Genomic DNA, 10,082 nt, shown 5'->3' with positions numbered 1-10,082 from the left:
GCCTGACTATAGTTCCGGCCCACCATCCAGGGATGACCCACACGTACTTGTTGGAAGCGACAACATTACAACATTCCGTACAGTTTAAAGTGAAGAAAAGGTGTAGTTTGTTGTTTCCTTTCCTCTGCAGGCTTTTTTTCTTCTGATTTGTTCACCCGTATGTCTTTATACAACAACAGCCAAAGGAACTTCCAGTAGGCAAATACTTGAAAGAACGACACATTCCCTTATTATCAGATCATGCCATGAAATCATTCATAATTATGTGGCATGCTGGTCTTGATTCCGCCAGGCAAGGTTAGTAACAACACACCATACAGCATCAAGCAGAAGGGGCTGGAAAGCAGAAAACTCACCTCGGCAGGTTAGGAGCTGGTGTCGAAGACGGTACTTGGGAAGGAGGAGTCGCAGGCTGTGACGATTCATGGTTGCGTGGAACTCTGCCCATCCGGTACCAAATGCCCATGTTGTTCAACTCCCTGTGTAAACAACACAGAAGACATTAATGCTACAAGGAAACGCTGCACACACGCACGTGTATCAAGCACTGACGTGTTTCACAAACACCTTGGTTAGGGCGAATCGGTCTAATTGGGGGGAAAAGGGGGGTTAGTTAGTGCCTACATCAAGCTCAGTAACACTTGTACTTACGTAGACTTTTCTAATGCCAAGCTTCAACTCTTGCAAACTACTACTTAGTAATTATAGGAATACAGGGTGCTTTGCCTTGGTACAATGGAATTTATGACAACAGCTTCTGGAGTGAGGTGTACTTACCCTATGAACGTGTACTGAGGAGGGGCTTGTTTAGATCTACCCAGGATTCGGATATCACAGATCGCTGCCTCTGTAGAATCTCGAGGGATGAATTTAATGCACAACCTCTTCTTTCTGAAAGCTATTTCTTCTGCAAAAACAACCCAGGACACAGCGTGTTTTTTATGCAAGATTAGGGTATAAATGTTATTTATTGTCTCTCCAGATATTAGGCAGATAATTATGGCAGGAACTGGAGCCAAGTAACAGATATATGTCAGCAAACCAGACAGTGCAGTGCCATTCAGTGACTGGAGAAATTTTCTGTCCGGAGCTCTCTGTACACTGTGTGAGATTTGTTATCAGGAACTACGATAAACCAATATTCCCTACTACCCTCTGCAGAGAAGGTAAGACATCATGTATGCCATAGAGTACTGCACTACAGAACAGAAATGGCAGATGATTTTTCCACTTCTACATACTTCCAACGTTCACTTTCTCTTTCTAAGGTAATGCTTGCCTTACCGGCCTGGATAGTCATATCTAAATACTCCTCCCACAAGCATCACCTCTAGGAACATAACTAGAAGCTGCTGGCACAACCAGTCAGTTTATTCCACCAAGTGCTCCCAATCAGCCAACCAAACCAAGAGGAAGAGCAGGCAGAAAAACAGACTGCCATGCAGAGACGCTAACAGTAAAAGCTGTCTGCCCAAATTTCACACATCCTAAGTCTTAATCACCTCTCCTGATGCAGTCAGCAAGCACTGAAATGATACTCCCACTGTGTTTGCCCTGGTATCTTTGTAGGGACAAACCAGATTTACAAAGCAGTAATTGCTAGGACCTCCTACGGGGCAACTGTGCTGCACTGACCTGTGTTCAGAGGGTGGATGAATCTGCTGCATGGTCCTTTTCTGCTATGCATCACAGAGCAATTTCACTTGTTTCCATGTTATCCATCAAGAAAAACTCAGGCCCATCAGAGTTAAGGCTTATCTGTATAATGAATTCATGTATATGCATGCTGTCTGTCTGCATGCAGATACAATCCACATCCAGCTATGGGTCAGTCGCATGACAACGGGTGGTACTGGCACACAGATACGGATTTGCGGTGCTTGGAAACCATTGCTCTATCTCACCCTAAAGAGTCTGAGAGGCTCAGTGTGAGCAAGGTGAGGTTTCTATTTCTGAATGCAGGCACTTGAAAGACATGACAGAAGTCTATTGATAAACTGAAAATCTAAGCGCAGGCACTGAATGAAAATCTGGAAACAACCAACAACTACAAATAAGTGCCTGCAAAATAAAAACCCTTTAGTTTAATATGAATAAATATCCTCCAGCTTAAAGATATGCTCTCACTTCAACAGATGGCAAGCAGCCCTGTCTCTATAGGCTCCTCCTGTTTCATAACCCGCACCTTGGAGAAAGCAATCCATCCCAGCCTCTGAAATTTGCTGTCGCACCAGCACCAATAAATGTACAGGCAGCGCGAGGTGTGTCACAATACAGCATCTGTGCATGCAGCTCTGCAGTTACAGTGCTGTTTTTTTAAAGATGTTAAACACCTGTATTCCTGAAGTCTAGTCTTATCCTCCTTTAGAAAACTAGCGCTTTTATTTGAAGTGCCTAAAACTGATTTTAGGAGCCCAGAGTTTAAAGCTTCCATACCTGAAAATTTTCTCAGAACCTAGTAAGGAGTACTATATTTAACATATTTACTACAAGTCAACTGTCAGTTACAGAAGAGCATAGAAACACGTATAACCATGAACTTAACTCCGAACAAAATCAGCGCCTCTTATTTAACTTTCACAGTAAGTACAAAGCTGACTATTTGCTTTTGTCTTTGGCCTCTTTCACACTTGGCTAGAGTCTGCAGTCTGTAGCAAACCTGGTTTAAGAGCTGGATTCATTAATTACACATGCTTAACCAGAGCTAATTTTAAGTAAACATATTACAAACACTCAATCGAAATGTGTTCATTCATGCTAATGGAAGCACGGATATGCACCACTTCAATAACACAGACAGTGCCTCTGTGTTAAAGATTGTATGGGTCCAAATCCAATGCATTTTAAATTAATTATGAAGCCCCCTTCCATGTTTCATTACAGCAGCACACGGTAAGTGTCCAGCACTCCCAAGGGTGAGCAGCATAAGCCAGCAACTCTCCCCCCATGCCACATCTGCCCAGGAATCCTCCAGGGAAAGGGGGTGACCCAGGGGAATGGGAAATGGGCTGCAGAGCCTTTCACTTCTAGGTAACGGGTTCAAATCAGAACCAGGTCAGCAGCGACTGAAAAACCATCCTCATCTCCTTCAGACCCGGATGAATTATTCCCTGCAAAGCAGGCTCATATAACTCCTGTCTACTCATAACTAGGCTGCATTTCATTACTGAGAAGCACTGGTACCAGCCCTGCTCTTGAGCAGTGGCTGTATACTCAGCACCAGTACATGGTATCCTGCAGCCCTTCCACACTCAGCTCCCATGAGGCTCGTCCCCAGCCGCCTGCACACTGCAAGCCCCAAGCACTTGGTGCCTACTGCAGAGCAGAGTGCTGCGACCAGACGTGGCTCCAGCTGCTGCTGCCCTGAGTCTCAGGGGATCCAAATACACTGTTTGGGAACTGCTGGCTTAAATGCTGCAGCAAAGCCATTTCTGCCTTGCAGAAATGAGGACAGTATTTTCCCCGGACATTCCATTTGTGCCTTCTCTCAGCAGGTGCGAATATACCCCACCATCCTCAGCACTACGTGCCAGGACATGGGCCTTCATTTGTTCACCGAGGGAGGTATAAAGCCAAGCACCACGAGCACACGCCCTTCCTTTCGGTATCCATTTGTGAACATCCCTCAGCACAGCAGCTCTGCTCCCACTAGGCCTAGTCCACCCTTGCGAAATGAAAGAATAAACTATTCCTTCCTGCCCCAGAGCTCTGCTGCTCTAGCAGGCGAACTGGTGACAGTCAGGCAGCAGTATTAAAAAGCTGAGTACATGAAAACCAAAGGCTGTTTCATTGCAGTCCAGAGCAGCCTCCAAATGTGCACACGTAACCCCAGAGAGCAGCAGCGCTGAGAGCATCCCTCTGCCTGGGACACAGCCCTCCACCACCCAACCACACAGGCACCGGCGGAGCGGCTGCTCCCAAGGCATGGGACTGAAGAACAGATGCCAACTTACGTGTATCAATGGTCTCCTGGATAGGGATGAAGCCCACGGGTAAAGTGTCCTTGATATCAATGAGCTTCATATCAACCAAGACATTGCCTAAATGACTCTTTGGAGAGAGAAAAGAAACAGTTGACTGACAATGTCACCAAATTCAAACCCAGCTTTTCACACCTGCTAAACCTCAAGGCGTGCTGTCATTGTATCTGACCACCAACTTTAAAAACGGTAAGGAGATACCAAGCCAACACTTGCAACTGTCCACTCTGCAGGAGCTACATGGTGATTGACTAGGAGATACATCGTGATTGATTAGGAGATACTGGACAACTTTCAGCATTTATAGATTCTTATGCCCCATCCACTGCCATACTTCTGGATCCTTGGAAGCACAACTAAATTGTTCCCTCTGGAAACAGGGCAGTTCAAAGCATTACCTCCACCAACTCATCCACTAAGCAGGTCACCTTAGTTCTCACACACTCTACACCTACAATAGCAACATGACATTTCTGTGACAGTAACAGCAGAAAGCATTACGGGAAGATGGTTCATGCAGACACAGCCAAAGTTATTACATGCATTAGCTAATTAGTACTGAATAGACATGGTTCTAGCTCCAAACACAGGCACACTCCAGAAGAGCAGGCCATTTGGAACAAAGAACTTCATTTGGAGTCCATATGAATTCTGAACTGATGCCTCATCCTATTAATCAAGGCTTGAAGAGCTCAAAACACAATTCAGAATGACAGCCTCCACAATTGTTTAGAGACCAGATTTTCTTTGCAATTCTCGTTAAAGCCAGCATTGCTGCCAATAATCTGGATTCACGTATGGAAGAAAAACATACTTTAGTTACTGCACAGCCTTTATAAACAGAAATGCAATACAGAACAATTAAAATTTCATCCTAAGCCATCAAACCATGTCAAGTGTGTTTTACTGTTACTGGTTGCTAAGTACCTCCTTTATTTTTTATCTGGCAGAGTATTTCAGGCAAACTTCTACTCTCCAATTATTCTACTGAACTATTTTAAAACATATTTAAATTTGCAGCCTCTGAAATAAGGGGAGATCAGGTCCGAGTTTATCTTTTGGAGGTTCTGCATTTCATGGTCAACTCCTCAGCAGGAGGGCCACCACACCGGCAGCCCTGTCCCACCACACACAAGGGTGGCACACACCCTTTGTTCACACGAAGTGGCCGAGGCTGCGCAGCCCCCACATGCCTCCGTCCCCCCTTTGGCCAGAGCATCTCAGAGCGAGCAATGCTGGATGCTGCGAAGCTTGAACGTATCAGTTAATGTAGTCCTGGCACAGCAAACAGTAGATGAAGCGGTCGCTGCCGATTCATCTTTCATGTTTTATTTATCCAAATTGTCTGGCTGTGCTACATCAGCGTGCAACTTTCAGCTGAACCAACAATCATTCCTCCATCAACGGCAGACAGGTAGGAGAGATGCCTCTAGTAAGTTCATTAGCTGCTGAAGCACTGGGGGTCAGCATTGATGCCATATACACAGGAGAAAAGGGCACAAAACCTCCCTGTTTCTGAGATGCACCATTCGGGGCCTCCTCACCGTGACACACTAATACTAGCAATGTCCTTGTAGTCTGTCAAATATTGACCGAGGCCTTTTAACCCTCAGAGGTCCCCAGTCGGGCAGCACATCGTAGACCTGTGTGGCTGGAGAGGACTAAGAGAGGAGGGAAAGCTCTTGCTGGACTAACTGGGGACAAGGGTGCTACTCCCTGCAAAAGGGGAGAGAGCTGTTCCCCCACTGGTCTGGTCTCCTCCTCCTTCCAGCCCATCAGCCCACTTCTAGCCTTTCTGCAGCTGGAGAACCAGGAGTGCCGAGCTCTGTATGCTTCCCAGGGGCTGGCAGAATGGCTCCAGCACCTACTGGTCTGGTCTCTTGCCTCACAAAAAAGACCCCTCACACACATGAAGCCCATGGCCTCAAGCAGTGCAAATGCACGTTCCATCTAGCATGGGCAAAGGGGTGTCTTCGGGAGGGCGCCTGCTCAGCTGGCCACAGGCAGCTGGCCAGCTGCAGGAAATCCACCCTCTGAGAGGTGAGGGCACTCCCGCTGCCCATCGGGTACGGCCGTGGTGAAGCACAGGAGCACTAGCTCCACGCTAGCGCCCGAACACCACCCTGCCTACAGGCTGCTGCCCAGGAGCTCTGCCAGAGGCGCCCGCAGGTCTAACATGCCACTGATGCAGGGCTCGAGACGACCCCCACATGGGATGCCGCGACTCACACCACACCTCGCACACCAGGCTGCTGTGCGCCTGGGAACGGCAGTCCTCCCTCCACGCTCCCTTCAATTCATTCTTCATTAGTATGAGGCACGCATTCCCACACCATGCCGAGCAGAGGATTTGTGCCAAAAGCCCAACAGGCACCGACTGAGGGTATTTACACTGGCTCTGGTAGCCAGCAGTTGCTGCTATCCTGTAATGATTTCTGACAACCTCACATTTAAGGCAGCCACAGATAAACAGAAAGATTTGTGATGATTTAAGTGTTAAGTTTAATATCCTCCCTGCCTATTCTGGGACTATTATTCCTGCTACTGCAGGTACTCCAGGATGAAAAGCACAATTATTGTCCATCCACCTCAGAAAGTTACATTTCCCATAACTCTAGAGCTTTATTTTAATCTAGAGGCAGGCAGGAAATTGGATGGAATAAAGGTCAAATGCTGGAAATTGGCAGCCCCTGGCTTTCCAGTCAGGACCTGTGATCAGTTTCTGAAGTCACAGTTGCTTTTCTGTTCCCATCGTTGCTGAAAGCACGAGTACAAAATGGTATCTCCATACCCTGACAACTGAGTCACTGCGAATATCCAAAACGCGACAAAAAGCAGGATTACCCACTAGATGGAGTGCATTCATTGTAGAATTAAATACTTCCTCCAGAAAAGAGGAAGTTTTCACACTAGTCTCAACCATAAACACCATAGAAGGCATCAAGCTCTCACTGCACATGATCTCTCCTCCACAGAAGATGTGGGCAGACAACTGCCACTAATCACAAATTAACTTATGCTTAATAGCCATACTAGAAGATTACAAGAATATGGTAGCACATGCACAATGTGGGCAAATTTTCAAGAATCAGACCAAAAACAAAGGCTAACCCTGCAAGAAAGTATCTATGATGCCCCTGGATTCAGAAACTAACATTTCTTTCATCAACACTAGCTGCAGCATTTGCTTCTCTAGGTAACCAGAGTTAGAAATTCATCAGGATCATGAGCATGCAGCACTCATTGCTACAGCAGGAAACGCTACATAAGGGGGTTGCTGAAAGGTAAGCATTCCCTTTTCTGCTGCTTTTATTGCAGATTTTGCCAGCGATTTCTTTCCATGAAGAACATAGACAAAATGCAAGTATCTAGCTGTTGCAGTTTGCCTGACTCACCCAAACTCAGTGAAATGCCTGCTTGAATTATAATTGGCTCTGTAAAATGAATCATCTTACAGGTAAGAGCATACTAGGCACAGATGCAAATCATGCAGACACTCAGCAAACGGACTTACATTTTCTTTTGAAAATGATCTCGTGAAGCACAGGTATCGTGTGACCTTGGATTTAAATAAGCCATCTTTCCAGAGGTCAGCATCCAAGCCATCTGCTGTTTGTGCAACCTGGAAAGAAGAGACAGAGGGAAAGAGGAGACATGTGAGCCAAGATAAAGTTAATATATGTGCAGTACTTCTTCCTCAGACCTCTTCTAATTAACGGTAGCTCGAACTCTCACAGCATCTCATTAGTTTCTTCATGAGGTGCAGTGCAAAGAACTTTCAAGGCGAGGTATAAAAAGAGGTTCTAAAAATGCCATCTCTCGGGAGTTTGTTGATTAAAGAGGCTCTGACAAAGGCTATTCTAACGAGGAAAGAGCAACTTTAGTTACAGTCTGCAAACAATAGTTTGGAAAAGTCAGCATATTAAGGCTCTCATTACCACCCTACATGCAAGGGCGCACTGGGGCAAGCTGTGAGGAGGGGTCTGTGTAGACAAAGCACAGAAATTGCCCAATCTCAGTATTATTTTCACAGAAAAGCCATCGAGGAATTCTGGCTCCCAGGCCAAAAAGGTGCTTCCAGCAGCTGGGGAAAGCCCTGCTCACTAGCAGACTTCAGCAGCAGTGCATGTGCGAGGACACACCCTGCAAACGTCCCTCTCCAATGCAACCCTGCATCCAGTCGAATCAGTGGCACACACCACACAGAGGGCAAAGGAAACAGATCCTGGGCCCTCCACCAAAGAGACAGAGCCACATGCAGAAGAGAAAGGCAGAACATCTCACCTTCGAGCTGATACAAGGAGCGGGCACAAGGCAGCACGGCAAGGCAAAGGGCTCTGCTCTTTTAGCAGCTGGGCTATTAGCACCCTGCACGGTGCAAGCTGGTAAGAGCCTCTGCCCCAAAAGGTTTGCTGTCGAGTAAGAGAATGCAAACACAAGGAGACGGGTAGCAGAAATAAGATCACCCCATCAGACTAACTCCCACTGATGGCTCCCAACAGGAGACTCTAGCATGGTCTGATGCTATGCAGAAGCACAGATGAACTTCTGCCTAATGCCTCTCAGTTGGGGGCAAACCACTCCACTTTTCCAAGTCTAATCTTGTTGAACTGAGTAAGACCTTGGCCCCAGAGCAGCCTGATAACAAAGAGTTGACATTTGTTGACACTGTTTGCACCCATGTTTTGTCGAGCAGAGACTGTGCAGGGTGCAGGAAGCAAGAGACGTGTGCTGACAAGACCCTCTGATTATCCCAAGTGCAGGAAGAGAAAAGCGTGTTTATTGTCTGATCAGCAAAAGGAGCAAAGTGCATTGGCTGCTCTTCGCATTTCGGTAAGTGCTGTTCACAAGCCACAGCTCAGCTCAAGCCCTTGTACAACAAACACAGCTTTTGCCGTCAGTCTTCTGCAAAGAAATATGCATAATTTTTAAATAGTAAAATTTTAAAACAGGATTTTGGTGGGATTTTTTTGTTTGTTTATTAGTTCTTAAATTCAACTCTTTCCTGAAGTGCTAGTTTAGGAATATATAAAATCCAAAAATGCATCTCCCTCTCGTGTGGGTTATTCACTCATGGTGAAAGGACAGTCAGAAAAGACTGCTTAGAAAAACTGTTGGCATATAGGGACACTTGGTTTGAACGCAAGCCCTTGTTAGAAACAGTTTGAGAGACTACAGTCAGATTTAATCACTTTGTTAATTAATATGGTTCAAGTTCTATGTTTTGGTTTTCCTTGTGTTAGCCAGTTGTGTTTTCTTTGTTACCACATTTGAGCAAATATGCTCAAAACTCAACAGGCAGCAACAGACCCAGTCTGCAACTGTTAAAACTGGGGCTCTAGAAGTTGCTGTCAAATGCACTTTTTATCTAACCTCTGTAAGCTTTAGGAATTTTACATTACTTATAACAATACCAAATAATTTTTGAGGTGGAAGTACATCAGTTGATATCATCTCCTCTACAACACACTGCCCAGGGCACAGCTGGATCACAGCTGGCTGAAGGGCTGGCATTCCCCTCCAGAGGACGGGAGGCTCAGCACTGTTATACTCTGACTTAATGATGAAAAACACCAAAAAACTCCAACCCACTCCACATACCCTTTTAGGAACAACCCTGCCATTCTAACCCATCAAATATCTAGTAGAAACACCCAAGCTGGTTCCACGGGGAGCCACGCGGCAAGGCACCCAGCCCATCTCCAGGGAGGCACAGCAGTCTGCGCTGAGCCCGCACTCCCCTTCCTGACAGCTGGCCTGGGCAGCATGGGAGCCAGGCGCTGCCGGCAGCTGATGGCAGGACCCATGTCCTTGGCTCTTGGGAGCCAGCAGTGCCAGGACTGGCCCACAGCACTGCCCCTTGGGGACAGGGTCCCTACTGAGCAGCCACGCAGGCCCCCCTGGTGCTTCCCCACACAGCTGAGCTGCCGGTCGCTGCCCATCCGCCTGCCCCGGCAGCACGCGGCAGGCCGCACCGTGCCCCACCTGTGGAGCCTTGCAGGAGGACACGAGCAGCAGAGCAAAGAGCAGCCGGGGGCACGAGCCTGCCAGCGCCGGGGCCCCACGGGAACGGCAGCAAAAACTCTCCCCCTTCACCCAAAA

The 10,082-nt window shown here is 46.9% G+C and overlaps 1 protein-coding gene across 1 annotated transcript in view; it reads right to left on the bottom strand.

The window, feature by feature from the left end:
- Positions 1-352: 352 nt before the first annotated feature.
- Positions 353-10,082, bottom strand: part of MVB12B (multivesicular body subunit 12B) — a 14,564-nt gene continuing 4,834 nt past the window's right edge. The window contains exons 3-6 of the mRNA XM_010290031.1: positions 7,495-7,602; positions 3,954-4,050; positions 778-907; positions 353-479 (exon numbers count right to left, since the gene is read on the bottom strand). Coding sequence (XP_010288333.1) covers positions 353-479; positions 778-907; positions 3,954-4,050; positions 7,495-7,602 — 462 coding nt within the window. The remainder of the gene's footprint in view (positions 480-777; positions 908-3,953; positions 4,051-7,494; positions 7,603-10,082) is intronic.

This window comes from Phaethon lepturus, unplaced genomic scaffold (assembly GCF_000687285.1).
Source record: "Phaethon lepturus isolate BGI_N335 unplaced genomic scaffold, ASM68728v1 scaffold22546, whole genome shotgun sequence".
NCBI lineage: Eukaryota > Metazoa > Chordata > Aves > Phaethontiformes > Phaethontidae > Phaethon > Phaethon lepturus.
The sequence above is the reverse complement of the archived record's forward strand: the minus strand, read 5'-3'. Positions and strand labels throughout refer to the sequence as shown.